This window comes from Glandiceps talaboti, chromosome 3 (assembly GCF_964340395.1).
Source record: "Glandiceps talaboti chromosome 3, keGlaTala1.1, whole genome shotgun sequence".
NCBI classification, from domain to species: domain Eukaryota; kingdom Metazoa; phylum Hemichordata; class Enteropneusta; family Spengelidae; genus Glandiceps; species Glandiceps talaboti.
The window spans coordinates 9,457,206-9,476,051 of record NC_135551.1 but is presented as its reverse complement, the minus strand read 5'-3'; the positions used below and the strand labels follow the sequence as shown (position 1 = coordinate 9,476,051).

Genomic DNA, 18,846 nt, shown 5'->3' with positions numbered 1-18,846 from the left:
TGAAATTTTACTGGATGGACTGACTCTAAAATCTGTGCCGCCATTGACCTGAACATATTGAATTGCACAAAAACATAGCTAATAATAGAGACACACTTTCAAATAATTTAATGAATTTGTATCTTTAAATGGTAACTGACCTCCACTGTGCCTGTTTTCTCCAAATGTTCTCCCATTCTAGTTGATCTGTTTGTATTATTATTTGTGTCAATATGACTTGAAGTGATTTAAACTTTTGAAACCCTAAAATTAGTGATACTCGGTTCTGACTACATATAGTTGAGAACTAGAAACGTTAATAATATACTACTCTCCTCATGTCTTCGATGGCTAAGATTCCATTCGATGATGGTCCGAGTAAAAAATCATCGCGTCAATGCAGTCGCTAGTGCGCTAGTAATACTATATTCAAGGATGGTTATGTGGCCTGTGGTGGCATGTAACGAGAAACGTAAATATACTACACTCCTCACTTCCTCAATGGCTAAGATTCCATTCGATGATGGTCCGGGTAAAAAACTCATCGCGTCATTGTCACTTGTGAGCTAGTAATAATATAATATGTTCAGGGATATGGCCGGTCATCATGTGGCCTGTGGTGGCAGGTAACTAGAAACGTTACCAGTGCAGTGACACAGTGTGGTAGTTGGCCTCACACACAAATGTAAATCGTGACTTCGTCTGTACACATTATACATATATAGAAATTAGCATTATTATATATTGCCTGAGACTACGCGCCTCGTTTTAGCTACCAACCAGAATGCGTGAGGGTGTAACCCTGGAATGTAACAAATGAAATATGTGTATCTCATGTAAGCCCCCCGGACAGTCGGCCGATCCTAGAATGTATTCCGTACAACCCCAGAATGTAAATATATATTTACATCCCAGATCCATTCTTTTAATAAATGTACGCTCGTGTGGAACGTTTTAACTTTGCCCACTATATATCAAATTTAAAATGGAACACTTACGTCTGTTGTTGTGGAATTATCTGTCCGACAGTCACTGTCATCGAAGGGATTCGCTGAAAACACTTTCTTTCCGGGAATTCATATGTTGGCTGACTGCTCCAATGAGGGCGCTGTTGTGGCTGGTTGTGTATGGCTACGCTCATGTGATATATGTGGCTTAATCTCACCGGGAAGCGAGAAGTGCTTCTCTCATTGGACAAGACACGGTGATTCCGAATATAAACCAATGAAATAGCCGTCGATCTATTCCAGATCGACATTGTCACATAACTACCAAAAAATGGGATTTCATTTTTTGTTTTGTAAATTGGGAACATTTGGCAACAATACCAAACTGAGCCAGCTGTGAAGGTCACTCGAGTTGCGCGTCACAAGAATCAGGCTGCATATTTTTTTTCGTATATATTCTCTATGAATTCCAACGTAATTTCATATGCCTTCCATATTGCATACGAATGATGGTCATAATTCAGTTATATCATGTTAAAATCTATTGAGTTAAACAAATGATGCAAATAAATGAAATTTACATCATCAGTTATAAAAATTTCAATTTGAACTAAACTCGTTCTCTTTGTGTAATTTTACGCCGGAAAACAATCTCCTTGACTGTCATTTAAATGTATGTGTGTGCTTGATCCGTTTCCATGGCGTCATATTGTTGCACTTCGTCGCTGAGGTCCAAATCTTTTTGATGATAATAAGCATCAATACGAAATAATCCACCTTCAGTTAATCTTACAAATTGTTAAATAATTTCAAACTGTTATTTAGTTGAATTGTGGTTGCCATAGCGATGCAAGTTTCTCTTAAACTGTCCGTGGTTCAACCCCAATAAACACTGGCGATTACATAACGACATTGTAGTAAAAACCAAACAAATTTATAATGATGGTGGTAGAACACAGTGTCTAATAGGACTATATTCGACTGTCTTTTCTTTATGTTATTGAACATGCACTAGCTGCACTTTTTTAAAAATCAAAAATAGCCAAATATATCCCCACTAAATATAGGTCAGTTACTTAGTAAGACGTTGCATTTGTTAATTAGTGGTCAATATTTTTTGAAGGTAGTGCAGTGGCATGTTGAAATCTTGAGTGAAAACCTGGTTTTGAATCTGCAATCATTTTCAAACTGCACTGGTTGCAACTGACATATCATATTTGTTTTATTAGACAAGCACAAAGTAATCGTTGGTATTTGTTAAAATACCAATAATTACACATTGTACGTGTTAACCAGTAACACCACAGAAACCGGTAGAAATCATGATCATCGTTAAGGGCACTGATTTTCTGGTGTAGACCAAAAATCAATTTAATTGAGAGAGAGAGAGAGAGAGAGAGAGAGAGAGAGAGAGAGAGAGAGAGAGAGAGAGAGAGAGAGAGAGAGAGAGAGAGAGAGAGAGAGAGAGAGAGAGAGAGAGAGAGAGAGAGAGAGAGAGAGAGAGAGGGGGGAGGGAGGGAGGGAGGGAGGGAGGGAGGGAGGGAGGAGAGAGAGAGAGAGAGAGAGAGAGAGAGAGAGAGAGAGAGAGAGAGAGAGAGAGAGAGAGAGAGAGAGAGAGAGAGAGAGAGAGAGAGAGAGAGAGAGAGAGAGAGTAATCCTTTACATCATTTTTATTTACTGACTAATATTACTGAAGCTTTCCTTGGTACCATACATAAAATCATTGATTGCAATACATTCATACATTGTAGCCTACATGCCTTGTATTGAAGTACACCACATCATCTATACTATGTACACTCAGTGCGTCGATTAGCTTATTGATGCACAGTAATGCCATTTTGTTTAGTTATGATAAAACATTTTATAATAATTTGAATGCTGTTAGCTAACTTTGCCCAGAAAAAAGGCAAGTGAGTATCATTTGAAATGAGACAATAAGGGGATTTTATATAACACTACATTCTATTTTGGTATTAGACAGCATCAGTGAAGTACTTGGCTCTGAATAACTAATATCAGTTGGTTTTGAGTACACGGACACTTTTAAGTGGTATATGATATTATAAAAGTGTGCAGATACATACAAAATTGTGATTTTATATGTCAAAATATTCATGCTTATGGTTATTGAAAATTGAGATGTTAAATGTGAAAATTGCAATTTCATACATTAAGGTTGGTTTTCACATAAACCACATTAGTAATTTCGAAGTGAATTAACTAGACAGTAGCTTAACGAAGCTAAACATATTCAATCAAAACGGTGAATATAAAATATCAAAATATTCCGTTTACATTGTGATTACTGCTATTTAAACACCTAACAAACAACTGTATACGCCAGTTGCTATGGGGACCAATAGGGTAACCGTTAGAAATACACACTCTGGATTATTAATGACTATTCCCATCACACCGGAGATTTCATATGTGATTATAACTTTGATCGAAGTCGATGAAGTCCTACATTGTAGAGGTAGACTGACGCTTAATATTTGATAATGCTCAGCCACCATTTGTATGACTTTTCTATGACCTAATTCAATAAAATTGATATACATAACAAACTGTCAAATAGAAAAATCAAATGATCGTTATGTTGATGTGTTCAATGCAAATGACGCTATTCGTCCTAAATAATACATGATTATGTAAATCTTCACTTTGTGATATATTAACTTGTTGTAAAGGGGCACAAGCTGAGTTGATACGTATTTGGGTGCAGTTGTTGCTGTAAATTTAAGATATACTCACAGTATTGTACTTACTGAAATACACACGTAATCGCCACTTGCAATTGACTGAACTCAAAGATGGTGTTAAGACATATAACCCATAAATGATCCGATGACGTAATTTATCATACGTATCTAACAATGTTGAGGAAATCCTTACTATGCAATCAACAGTTCTAACAATGCCAGAAGATAATTGCAATGTCATCGAAGGCATGCATCGACATGAATATTATACTGGGATGTGGTTGTATTTATTAAGTAGTATCACTTGAGTAAAAAGCTTATAAAATCAGCTTGTGCCTCTTTCAAAATTATGTAGCCTTCACTGTCCGCTATGTAGTTCGTGTGTAACACGCTACCTTATAGATTAATGTGGGATTGTTTTTACATGTAAAATATGTACCTATGTACTACTCAATGTACAGGCGAAGGTTATAAACGATTTGTTAATAAGTTGAAGCAATGGACTTCCACTGATGGTTGATAGTTGAAGGATGGAAATAATTCAATCCCGATTGGCCAAGGAATTTTATGTAAATAAAAAAATCTTCTCAATTATTCAAGATGGGTGTTTGGTCATATAAAGGGAAAGGGCTGGAATGATAGATTATGGACTTAGTCACACGTATATTTGATAGCCCAGCCAGAGCTAGGATCATCGACCGCATTAGGTGGCGGGTTATCCTGGCCGGCGTGACATTTATCGTAAGCACTTGTGTCGCAGTCTTGACAGTGCGCTTCATACAGGCCATGAGTTGTACTCAAGGTAGTTGTTGGAACTCGGACGTGTACAACTGAAATGCCGTCAACTATGTTGGAGTTATTCACGAACTTTCGGAGATTGTTATTTATGTCATCAACCCTGCATGACCAGGAATTTTCAACAGGGGTAATTTTAATGTGTGTTTCGTCCATGCCTATATATTGGTCTTCTCCAATTACAGAGTTATATTCCCTGACATGGCCACTACATTTGAACTCGATACAGGCTGCAGAGAATCCGTCATGAGTTTCAATTTGGAATTCAGCTGATGAACGAATTCGGAACCCATATGAATCGCAATACGTCTGCGAACTGCTATCGCTTGTGACGCGAAATCGTGCACCTGATGGTCCTTGAACAAGGATCTTCACAAAACACTCCCTCTTATTGTCATCCACATAAGGATACCAGGAGCAGGGTGTTCGAGGAGCTTCCATGTCGTTGCTTGAATTTGGGTCAGTATCATAATCTTCATTTGTATTATCAAGTGGATCATCGATAAAGATAAGATGGTTCTCGTCAATATTGGCGCTCTCACACATACTTGCTGCTTCCCACATATCAGTACCTTTCCAGTAGAGTGGACCATTATTATTCGACCCTGGTACGATAGATTGGAAAGTCACAAAGCCAGCATCACCAGTAGTGTTAGGATGCTCATATGTACTGAAAATATACTCTGGCCACGTGTTTGGATGAGCTTCAGAGGGGAAAGTTCCTGAATGAATTGGTGTCAGTACCTCATCACCTTTCTTTGCCCGAATACCCGTCAAAAATTGAAGTTCACTCTCCCGACTGTTACAGAATACTTGCAAACATGCCGTACCATTTGCATCACTGTATTCGGTATCTTGAAAGCCGAAAGCCGTGACGCCATTCACATCATTGCTATCGTAAGTTACAGCAGTTACAGATATTCCTGACAAAGCATTCAATGTATCAATGTCGTTATAAACACGTACTTTTGAATAACAAACCCGGTTCCTATTTTCCTCTATGTCAATGTTTATCCAAGGTAAACGAGAACTAAACTGTGGTAATATGCTTATTTCGATTTCGCCAACAATAAAATATTCATAATTTGCTCGTTTTCTCCTCTTTGTCTCTTGAATTTTGAGATCTCCTGCAAATTCCCACTCTCCAGAGGTTGGATTCAGTCGCCAAATCTTTGGCAAATTTTCCTCTGCATCCTTTCCTTCAACATTTATGTTTGCTTGCTTTGCATCAATGTAAATATCCATCTTTCCATCGGCTTGCAGCTTCTCACCAGAATCTGATTCAAAATTCATAGAGAACATTCCATATGTTCTTAAAGACCGAAGTGAACCTTCAACATCTCTCGTTCTGAGATCACTTTGAACAATATCAGGTGCCATTGGATCAGATGGGTCAACAAAGGTGACACTAGTTGAAATGTTTCCTTCATAAACACTACCATTTTCTGCCCGAAAGGAATAAGGAGGGATGTCTATTTCCATCTTTGGCAATGTGCCGTTGCCAAGATAGATTGTTGAAGACTCGCTCGCATTGAACGTGACAGGGGAAGCAGCACGCTGAACATAAATCTGCTGGTAGACGCTGACATCGCCCTTGACAGTCAAAACTTTGGTGGTATCAACAAACTTGTTGTTTTTATCATGAAGGGTGATGGAAACACGCTGTTTATCGACAGGAATGTCAAAATTAAACTCTCCGTTGTAAGATGTTGTGATAGATGTACCACCGTCTATAATTAAATCAGCTGACCGTAGTGGTTCCCCATTGTCTGCCGCAACAGCATGTCCTGTCACCCGTCTGGTGAAAATCCTACAAGGGGTGCATTCACATGAATTCACAACCAAAATTGAAATATTGAATGATGCACAACTGATATGTCGAAGTTCTTTGCTTGTTTCCATACAACAAAACTGTCGATCGTCTGTGCACTGGTTGTAGTCGTTGGCCAAGTTACCTGGACATTTATACCGACTGCACTTACGTACATCATATCGGGCTGATCCATTCCCTGTTGAGCATTCACTCGGTAGTTTGATGTAGTGTGGTAATGGACTGCACACGTCCTCATCGTTATCTTTAAAATGTCAAGAAAGTTCAAGAATATGATTAGGACATTAATTCAAATCGAAACTTTACTATATCAGCCCGATGTCTATAATATGTATTTATATAATTATCCAATCTGATTGAAATCCGATGTGGTGAAAGCGGCTAGATGTCCTTATTTACCTCTATTCATCGTGTTGTGAAGTTTGTTTTGTTCGGAGTGATCGCCGCCTTCGTGATCGTAATCAGATTGATAATTATCTATCTACGTACCTGCACGCCTGTTTGTGTATTTGTGTGTATGTATGTATGTATGTATGTATGTATGTATGTATGTATGTATGTGTGTACGTATGTATGTATGTATGTATGTATGTATGTATGTATGTATGTACAATGTTGCAGCCAGAGGGGGTTTTTGGGTCATTTGACACACATTTTTTTGACCTGACCCATAATCTTGGAAGTGACGGGTCATAGATGACCCACATTAAAATAGTAAGCAAACGTCTATAGCAACAGCCAAATGATCATGTATATTGCATAGATAACAACAGGGTTGAATAGGCAACTGCATAATCATTCAGCAAATATCTAGCATGGATCAGCACGTAGGTAAACATTTTTAAAAACTGTACAGTTGTGCTACAACACCATTGGCACTTTTTTTATAATGTCCCAAAAAAATTGATGATGACCCACAAAAATGAAAGTCTTGGGACACAATGTCCCACTCTTTCAAAAGATTGGCTGCAACACTGAATGTATGTATGTATGTATGTATGTATGTATGTATGTATGTATGTATGCATGCATGTGTGTATGTATGTGTGTATGTATGTATGTGTGTATGTATGTATGTATGTATGTATGTATGTATGTATGTATGTATGTCTCTGTCTGTCTGTCTTGTCTGTCTATCTGTCTGTCTGTCTGTCTGTCTGTCTGTCTGTCTGTCTGTCTGTCTGTCTGTCCGTCCGTCCGTCCGTCCGTCCGTCCGTCCGTCCGTCCGTCCGTCTGTCTGTCTGTCTGTCTGTCCGTCCGTCCGTCAGACTGTCATGTATTTATCAACGTTCGTGCCATAAGATGAATGGCGATTGGCTCACCTGAGACTTTCAACTGTGCAACTGAAGAGTATTGGGATCCTATCTTGTTGTTAACTCTACATTGGTAATTGCCAGCATCCAATAATGTTAGATTGGTAATAGTCAGGTTTGTAATCAGACCAAAAGAATATTCTTCTATAATTTCACCGTTTTTAAACCTGGATGTACACATGCATTTTATTAGGCCAACATACATTATCGTGTTTTTTTTATCAATTCTAGTTGATATTATAAGAAATCGTTTTCCCACAGTCTTCTTTGGTTCATTTTGCATATAGGGTGCATTAGCTAGTTGCGTTATAATTTCCCCTTCTTATCAAATATTTGTTTAAAATATGGAAAAAGCATATACCTTAAAATGTAACATGCTATATTGTTTACATTGTTGATGCGCATGCGCAATTCATTATATCGTTGTCTGTAACAAGCTTTCGCAAACGTATTCAGGAATACACTTTCAATTAAGTGTTTGCAGAATACCTATCGGTATATATTAGTCACAAGGAAAAGTCAAATTACTCACCATTCATAGTAGTTTGGATTTGGTTTGCCGTGTCCATGGCAACAGAAAGTAACACTTTCCTTAACCTTACGAACTTTATCTTGTGGATGAATGTCGATGACAGGGACAGCTGAACAAAAGACAAGTATAATAGTGTTCTTCATAGTTTCATCGTTAGCGATAAACACACCAATAGTCCTATTCACAGACAGACAGCCAGACAGACAGACAGGCAGACAGACAGACAGACAGACAGACAGACAGACAGACAGACAGAAACACGACACCCCGCAACAACATTTCACATTATTGGTTCACAGTTCATCGAATGTAAAATTATCAACCATACTAAGCTAACGAGCTAAATGTACAGAATGGTCGGGAGAAAATGGGTACGAAAAGTATGGGGGCGCGAAGGATAGGCGGTGCCGATCGTCAAGTCGAATTGCAAAAAAAATTGTCGCCGCGCTATATTTAATTATGAGGCGACTGACCTACCATGAGAATGTGTGTGTGTGTGTGTGTGTGTGTGTCTCTCTCTCTCTCTCTCTCTCTCTCTCTCTCTCTCTCTCTCTCTCTCCCTCCCTCCCTCCCTCCCTCCCTCCCTCCCTCCCTCCCTCTCTCTCTCTCTCTCTCTCTCTCTCTCTCTCTCTCTCTCTCTCTCTCTCTCTCTCTCTCTCTCTCTCTCTCTCTCTCTCTCTCTCTCTCTCTCTCTCTCTCTCTCTCTCTCTCTCTCTCTCTCCCCCATATATTTAATTATGACTCTCAATAGGGAGCCTTCAGTAAATACAATGAGGGAAGGTCGGGTCAATTGCGCTGGTCAATTTTTAAAATCAGTTCTCAGGGAGGACCATATTTTAGAAAATGGGATAAGAGGTGGGTCATATGTACTATGACTCATTATATTGTCAATATTTTGCTTCTTTAGGGGGGGGGGGAGTTTGACATCCCAATGCTGCCACATCGATTGAGTATAGGGTTAGGGTTAGGGTTAGGTACGTATGGTAATGTCAGACCATGTCAATAATATCGCTGCTGGTATCCATACAGTAAAATAATTGTCAGGTGTGATCTAAGGAAAGAAGTCATCACAGAGGGTCTCACAGGAGTACAAAGGGAACAGTTGGGTACGTTATTAGGGATAACCCCGTGGAGATGTTGGCCTCGGTCCTGACAATAGTGGGTGTTTGTTGAGCTAGTGTTTGGGAATAAATTCTCTGGCATATAGGTCCAAACACAGATATTGTTTAATACAAAGCGGTGGGATTAAGTCCTTTAAACAATTGATTCTAGGAATAGTGGTTTTTTGCCATGTCTGACAGCATTTGAAGGATGTCTTTTTGAAATATTTTATATTTCGGGGAGGTTATATTTTAAGAGACATTTCAGGCCTGATTTACCCCAGCCCTCCCCCTTGTAATTATTGAAGGCTCCCTTACGAACTAAACGTATGCATGAAGTCGATTACCAGTGTTATTCAAATCTAGTGTACAATACAGTAATACAATGGGAACCTTCCGAATACGAGAAGAGGGTGGGGGGGGGTACAGTGCCACACGTAAAAATCAAAATATAGCGTGGGGTAGGTATTAAATAGTTTGAGAGCGCGAAGAGAAGCTAAGAAAGTATTTGACCGAAGTATTTCTCCTCAACCCCCCCCCCCATAAATTCTACTCGTTCCCTGAATCATTATAATTATCATTATCAATGTCAACAAACCTTCTTTTTCGAGTTCAATAGCAATCTCTAATACCGACGCCGTGGTTTCTCCTTGGGAACTCAAGTCAATTCGTTTCATCAAAAACCCATCTTTAGCAATCTGCAGAGTAGAATCTCGAATGCACACTCCGTGTATTGAAAAGAAGCCGTTTTGGTTCGTTGTGGCCAAAGGCTCCCGCGGAAAGCCATATCGGTGTACTGTAACGTTGTGCAAAACCCTGCCGCCATGGTCCGTCACAACGCCCTCTATGGTATCATTCTCACAGCTACAGAAGAGGCATTCGAAGAGTACACCATGTTCACAACTCTGTGAACATTCTGAAATCAATGTAAGCATAACGTTAAGAATACAGGCGATATTTCTGGATCAAGTTTAATCATAAATTTCAACATACATTGTATATACAGCTAAAATGATGTTGACCTGGTGTTTCACTCATGGGGCATTAAGTTTTTGACACAAAGATGACACATTTCAACTCTTGACTAACAATAACAGAGACACAATAAAAATATAAACACAGCAGGATCCTTTACCTAATCAAATTGAACACCGATAACCATTGCTATTCTTTCATAGTGCAGTAAAAACAGGCTTCTAATGAAAATATTACACATGGACGTGAAGATTTTAATGGCTGCAATTGTTTATTTTCTAACTGATAATCAACATTTCTACATCCCCACTGTGCATGGCGCCTATGTAATTGTTTATTTTGCATTAGAAGTTGTTGTCTGAGGGTTTGTAATAAATGTCATGTCACATGAGTGAAACACCAACCCAATCATTTTTGCTGTAGTATATTATTGGTCGAATCATTATCTGAATAAGGAAACAATGAAAGCATGCAATTCTAACCTGGACATGGCCAATCAGCACAACTTCGAGAATGTATCGGGTTCCCTTTACATGTCTTGTCCGGGTCCTGTGAAAAACAAGTTCTACGACGAATTTGTTGACCACCTCCACATGATGAATCACAGACAGACCACTGACCCCATGTTACCCATGATGTCGTATCTGTAAATTAAGACATATACCATAGTAAAGTATTTCAAAGTTCCGGGAACTCTTATATGGGAATAAAGAAGGGGGCTGGTTTTGTCCCTACACTTAAAGGGGACCGAGCGTAATTTTCACCGATACCGCATCGCAAAACCACTGAAGAGGTCTGCTATATACTTAGTCGGGCTAGTGGATGCATTATTTAAGCAATAACCCACCCTCTGGGGATGGTATACCAATTCAGAGGTTTTGACCAGTGAACGAAATATATGCACGAGCGATAGCTGTTATATTATACCAGTATATTGGAAAGATTGGAAACAAGATAAGAACTAATGTGTTCTGGTTTCATTTGCGCCCCCACCCCCTGAATAATTTGCATAACGATAACGCTACTATAATTTATAAAGACAGCTGATCTGATGAACGATGAGCGCCGTGCAGCGACTGGATTTATTGTGTTTGTTACTCGTTTCTAGGGATAATATGTACATGTACATTGATCGGCTCATTAAAAGTATACAGTAATGAATAAACACCAGCCTGTTTGACTGAAGGTATAAACTTGAATAGTCTATCTGCTAGACCTCGGATGTTCTTCCGATAGAATACGACACACGCCCGAACATCGCTATCGAGGATGGAACATCACTGCGAACTTCGTTCGCTTATAGTATCGAAATAAAGCCCGAACGTCTAACAGCAAGACTAAAACTTCAAGTGGTTTATGTTGAATATAGCATGCTTCGTGCCCGGTCGGCTTCGCGACTCGGTGGCGTAATCAGATATACATGGCGGCAGATTGATATTTACAATGTATATTACGTCAGTAGACTTTCGGGTTTGGGCATTTCCCTTTCGTATTAATGACTGATACTCTAGGCCAGGATCCCAGACAAATTTATATTTAGATTAATGGTAAATCTGAATAATCACTTACATAATACACCAAATTTATACTGAATGCTTCCCATAAGGGCAAATCCATGGATTTTCGGGCCTACACACATTGTTGGGATAAACAATTCAGAACTATAGCCATTATACATGATGTACCACCTTTGAAATGTGAAGCTTGTTAACATATTGTCTAATTATCAAATAATAATTAAGTATGCAAGTTAACCATTTATGTTACATCAACAAGCTATAAGCGACACATGCACACATATACTAAATTATCTGAAATGTAAAGTTTGCATTCTAAACATATTGCCTAATTATGCCTATTAATGTAAATTACACATTAAAATTAAAAGCTACATGAGAAAATACATCAAACCACGCTCGCAAACCAGAGCTGTTATTTCTACCTATCTATGTAACTACCGAATACAATTAATTATGCAAATTACCCATTAAAATAAAAAATATATACCAACAGGCTTTGTGTGCTTTGTCATGGTTGATGTTTGTGCCAAATCATATATTTTTATATACTTTATTGACATGCTAAATATCCAGAGATATTGCTTATAAATTAACTACTGAAGTTAATTAAGTATTCAAATTCCTCATTAAAAGTAAAAGTGAAATGCGCACATTGTTATGGTTGATATATGCACCAAATTGTATGAGATTTGAAGTTAGCATTCTTAAGATTTAGCCTAAATACTAAAATTCATTATTTTTTTCAATTTATTATTTAACGCTATAACCTACATCAACAAACTTTACTTTGCTATGGTTAATATATATATTAAATTGTATTGATGAAGTATGTGTTCCTAAGGTATAGCCTAATTATTAAAACAATTAATTTTGCAAATGACTAACTAATATTCATTTGATGTTTAAAACAATCTGACCAGTTCTTGTTATTACCATATCGAAGATGTGTAGCAAATTTCATCAGAATCGATGTAGTAGTTTTTTTAGATATTGTGTCAACAGACAGACAGACAGACAGACAGAGACAGACACACACATTCATACATACATACATACATACATACATACATACATACATACATACATACATACATACATACACAAATATAACATAACCTCCCCTTATGGGCGGTAAAATGCATTGTATCTTGCACGTCTCCAATACTAGAATGACATAATTTACTAAAATACACAATCGATCAACAAACCTTGAATATAAGAGGGTGGCTCCTGATGTACTGTAGTTGTTTGTTTAGTTGATGGAATTTCCCCTGCAGTGCCTGTGGTAGATGCGTGCGACCAGGGCGTGGATGCTATAATATCGAAATAAATAGTAGGATGTTAAATTTGTTCCAGTTGTCTTGAGTGTAAGCAGACTGAACAAGAATCCATACAAACTTTCAATTATCAAGGTAAGTACACTACTCCTGGTTTTCTTCCAAACACGCCATAAAACAAACTTGTTGACTCTGTGTCGTTACTGGTAATTATGGTACATTTCTGTCAGTTTAATAAATGTGTTAATATGGGGCAAACATCAGGAATTGTTTCCTTGGCCGCTTCTCTGACTAAATATGAGAACTTCACCACCAAATTATCCTGTCATATCCATTAAACCGATACGTAGCCGTAATCTAAGTATTCTAACTATAGGATGTTATCCTGCTACAATGCAAGTCAGTAGAGAGTTTCTTTGGAGATTGAAGTCTTGAATGAAACAACATTCTATTGGCCAATCAAATTTAACAACTGGCTAATAGATAAAGTCCAATACAAGGGTTATCACCCACATGAAATTTATAACAGAGGGTTGGTATGGCAAGTCACGTAGGCCAAAAAGAGCGTTTTGAATTTTATTTTTCAAATTGTTTGTTAGTTGTACGATTTATTTTATATGTCCATTTTTTTATATTAGTTGTACTATTTGGTAATGGATATTTTCGCTTTATAAATATATTTTTGTCCTATAAGTAATTCACTTTTTTTTTTTAATTTGTTTTTCATTTTTTATGTTTGCTATTGTTAAATGAAAATAAAATATTTCGGATACTTTTATGGTTTCCGGCTTTGGATCACTCGATTTATATAGTAGGGGTGTGAAGTAACAATTGACCGACTTTCGGTACGCCAAACACGTCGCTATACTCACTCGCGCGTACATGTGATTTTAAGACATAAAAATGCACTGTACATTCAATGGTGCTTCTACTGACAGACAATTGACCTTTCTGTGTCCTAAGTAGTCTTCCTGCAACTGTTCAACTCATTGTGATAAACTTTCAATCTAATATGTCTTTTGTACACATGTCAACAGACTATGCACAGAGGAGAGTTCCCGTATTTAGGAACTGGTATGTATCTCTCGTTGGGTGAGGGGGGGGGGGGGGGGGGTTGAAGCCATGAAGTATTTTTGACTTCAAACTGTATGCTGACCATAGCCTCTATTCAATGTATATACATTTTGCAGCTTAGTAGAACTAACTCTAGGCAGGAGAAACTGACCAGTCCCTGATGTAATTTTTAACAGTATACGTATTAACATTTTTCAAGCAATTCAAGCTTCTTGAAAACTTTAAGCCCGTCGAGGTGGAAACCAAACTGGTTTAAGATTAAAGCTTTGTACTCACTTAACTGTAAAAGAGTATGGTAGGTAATATGTGTAAACATACATCGCCTAGGACCCCCCCCCCCCCGACAAGAGAGTTGGGTTTTTCGTTGCTAATAATGATCATGCTGTCTTGTTATAAACTAGATTTTGATGTGAGATACAGTCAAACCGTCTATATTGTCTTAGTCACAGTGATACACTGTATTCAGCAAGTACAAGGTTGTGGGAGGGCGAGTGTCATCGTTTTTAAAAAGAAAATATTGTGGGGGTCATCCTGTTGTGGTTTTTACAGATGCCCAAGTTTCGGAGTCTTTTAGCTGGCCCGATGGAAAAATCCAAAATACACCGCCCCCCCCCCCGCCCCGCCTACGCCCCCAGCACCCCGTCGTAGAAATTCACCAGTCCCTAGCTTCGACCATGTACCCTATGTTGACTGGAGTAGAATACTACCTGCAGTAAATTGAATGTTTATCGCAATAAGTTGAATGTTAGGACGAAGACACATAGATAAATATATGAAAGGAAAGGTCTATTGTTGGCCAGTAAGAGCGTCACTGTATGTATTGTATGTATTCAAATCAAACTGCCTACAAGTGAGTATAGCGACGTGTGAGGCCTACCGGAAGTATGTCATCTGAGTTACTCCACACCCCTATTATGGAAATCGAGTGGTCCAAAGCCGGAAACAAAAACAGAAATTCGAAATAAAATATTTCAAAAAAACTTTTAACAAATCGCAAAAATTTAAATGAATATGAAATTAAAAAAAAGCTGAAATGTATTTAGAGGATACAAATATATTTACAAAGTATATATTCAAAATATGTATACAGTTGAGTTGTAAACTCGAACTGGGCCGTTTGAATTTTATGTTCACTGTTTAAAGTATAGATTTAGTTGATACACCCCATCACAGTCAATCAGAAAGAGGTTACTTATCTTTTCAGTTTTTGTTCATTTGTCTTGGTACTTGTTGAATGAATGTTGCTCTCGTTATTGAAATTGAACGCAATTATAATTTTCTGTTGTGAAAAAGTAAAGTCTTGCTGTGTACAATTTCACCTTACTGTGACCCTCTGGACAATACATTTTTTATGACTGTTGCTATCTTATGTTTGCTGTAAATCTTTATAGGAGTAGAAAACATGGTTTGATTTAGAATTACTGATTAATTAACGAGAGGAAATCTACTTCTGATCATTAGAATAAAAAAAATACAAGTATGTTAGTTTACCTGCATCGTCAAGCATACTTCGGCTTGGTTCCTGATTGTACAAGTATACCAGTATTCCAACTGCTGTAACTATGGCAGTAGCGATTACAATTACAATAATAATGTGTAATCTCTTTCCCGCTTTCTTTCTTATGTTATCATTTGATTTGGTTACGGCGTAAGAATGTGGAATTCTGGCCATCTCTACAGCAGGGTGGTTGTCCATGATTGTCACCCCTGTATGGACTATTGGTAGGTCCTAACAATCCCTCGCTTATATAAACATGTCATGACACCGGGTCATGCAGGACATAAGGGGCCGACTGTATTCATGAAAAAGAATGAACACCTCAGCATTCAAAAATATCCCTAGGTTAAAATGTTCATAAGTTTCCCTTTCTGATGGTCAGGTCCCTTTAAATTGGAATTTGTTGTATTGAGAATTATGCAAGGTCGTCTTTTTTTTTTGCCTTTACTATAGATTTCCTATGAACACCAATGCATAATGAAAACTGTTCTCTGCTTCCATGCGAGTTTTGTGAGGTTTAATAATTATAAATTAATTTATACATATATGAGCCTTCATACAGAATGTGGTATGTTCAAACCAGAACGTATATCATTGCTTCAAGTGCAAACTAAGAGCGAGTTCTATTTTCTATGCCTATCATTGATTCAGTAAATGTTTTGAGAAGGCTCCTCACAAGGAAAGAGAAATATCGGAAAAACAAGTCAACGTGCCTGGCATGTCAAATGATGAATGTTTTGTTTGTATGTATGTACAGCAAGCTAAGGTGTGCCAGAGCCACTCAAATATACGTAAATTGTAAAGGTACGGTGCCTCAGACCAGACATGTATAATGGTAACGACAATAATTCTGTTGAACTCACCACTCAGACACATGCTACCTTCCTTTCATGTTCTGTAAGTCACAGTCATGACAGGAATTGTATTTAAGTGATACATCGTAACTGTGGTCATGGAATTTGCCTACTATGGTAATGAGTTCAATTACATTGGATGGATGCCATAACACAAAGCAGTGACCACCTCATCAACATTGGTTTCTTTGTGTAGACATAACAGTTGTCTACTCGCTTATAACTTTTTAGGTTTAAATAACAATATGGCGCGTAATTCACGAACTCGAACTCGTTAATGTAAGTCGAACTCGTCAATTGATAAATCAATGGGATCAATTGAAAAGTACATTAGGTCAATGCCATCAATTGAGAAGTCCACACTTCAATTAAGAAGTCAGTTTGTATGAACGTTATATCATTTTTGGCAATCGATAACTCAATCTGGACAGTTGACAATTCATAGGTTGCAGTTGAATCGAAGCTTACAACGAAGTCTGCATAAAGCTCTCCAGCACGCTTGGAAGTGAATATACGTCGACAGATGACCACTTGGCAGAACATGTTTAGAACATGTTTAGTCTACTAAGCTAGGTATATTATAAAGAACAATTGTACTGGAGTCTTACACGCAATTGTATATTTTCAAGTGTCTTTGCCAGTCTAGGAATTTAGGCAGTTTGCGAATTGACCTTGAAAATTAAAACAGTGAAAGGGGCAACGAATATTAAACTTCTGTGTGGGCGATCGAGATGTGTTTTTGTTTTGTCTGTCTGTCTGTCTGTCTGTCTGTCTGTCTGTCTGTCTGTTTGTTTATTTTATTTTGTGATAAAATCATGTAGTTGTTGTTAAATTCCGATGATGTATATAACTGTCTGAATCTAGTCCAGAATGTTATTTCACTATTGTGTTAGCGACAAAGGATCGATGTTGAAAGACATGAAAGATCCGGTTTCGTATCGCCATGGCTATTTTATTACATCACCAGCCAAACGGAACGGACACAAATAAACAAAATGAAATACATTTCATCGCCCACTCAGATGTTTAGTATTTGTTGTGTAGAACCACTCTCCAAGGGCGCCCTGATGTGTTCGATACTTTTGCTCACGTTTTTGTACGCTCATGAATATTAATGAGCACTGAGTGAAAGAATTTCTGAGTCAGTTCGGTAGTAATTTGCTGAATTTGATAATACAGTACTTCGTTTGTGTCAACAAAACCATATTACAATAATGTTAATATATATCTGAACGAATGATAGCTTTTTATCCACATTTTCGCAACATTTTGGACTGATTTTGCCGTAGAAATTACAGTAGCAGAAGTCATGACACAGGTCAAAATCTAGTATTGCACAATATCGCAATTTCTCGATTTTGAGCTAGAAATTTAAAAAATCAAAATGATAAGATTTTAGAAGAGCTGCAAGCGACTTGAAATCATCAAATTGTATTTCAAGTAATGCAAAAGATAACAATTTAGATTATGATCTATAGAATTATGTGGAAGAAACCTATTGTAATTGACACATTTTACTACACAAAGGGCATTTTTAACAGGCTAGGGGCGATGTTCTTGAGTTGATTATGGGTTTCTCAAACTGACTCTCCCAGCTCCAAAGACCAAAGTCAGTAAGGACCACATTTCCCAAAATGCCCCTCAAAACACACACATATGTATATGTTAACATCGTTTTATAGGTCTTACTATGGGGTGTTACTATATAACACATGAATATAATCGAATATTGCTTAAGAGAACACATTACTTTTTACAATTTTGGTTTTCTTTGTACATCTGTATGTAGAAGTCGTGGTACATGTAATGTCGTCGGGGTATCTCAGTACACAGCATAATTGGAGTGTGGAGTCATGATGAGTGAATGGTTAGCGTGACTGGCTTGGAATCTACAGGTTGCAGGTTCGAGCCCTGTTGCTGCCTGCTATTTGTTTCTGGGTGACTAAAGTCCTTGGGCAAGATTTGAACCACGAATGTGCCTCAGTCAACCCAGCTGTATAATTGGGGACCTGGTAGGATGTAGGTTGCAATGTGAAGGCTTTAATCCTATGCGCTGAAACGGATGCAATGGATTGTATGCTCCCCGGGGAGTTGAGGAAGACTAAAGGGCCGTTGTGCCTTCTGATCCGAGCCAGGGGTAATAATTGTAAAGCGCTTTGAGCACGGTGTGGGAAAGCACTATATAAGAACCCAACATTATTATTATTATAATTAAATCCATGGGAGACTATAATTGTTGGTAGATTATGCAACTCTTTCGATTAAAATTAGTGTACTCAAATGTTTACGGAAAGCCACATATACCTGTAACTGCTTACCAATGAGGTTAATGGAGTCACGGCGGTTGTGTCTTTCAGAATACCGAGTACAGCAATGCAAATGGTTAGGCGTGTGTGCAATTATTATGTGAGAGTCAGGGGAGTGAATTCCAGTATTTGGTTGGAAA

General features: G+C 37.9%; 1 protein-coding gene across 1 annotated transcript; it reads right to left on the bottom strand.

Moving 5' to 3' along the window:
- Positions 1–2,766: 2,766 nt before the first annotated feature.
- Positions 2,767–15,752, bottom strand: LOC144432532 (cartilage intermediate layer protein 1-like). The gene is made up of 7 exons (XM_078120758.1): positions 15,540–15,752; positions 12,906–13,010; positions 10,660–10,821; positions 9,801–10,118; positions 8,103–8,211; positions 7,580–7,737; positions 2,767–6,501 (listed from the first exon to the last, which is right to left on the bottom strand). The coding sequence occupies exons 1-7, from the start codon at positions 15,742–15,744 to the stop codon at positions 4,283–4,285; spliced, it is 3,276 nt and encodes a 1,091-aa protein (XP_077976884.1). The 5' UTR covers positions 15,745–15,752; the 3' UTR covers positions 2,767–4,282.
- Between the last annotated feature and the right edge of the window lie 3,094 nt (positions 15,753–18,846).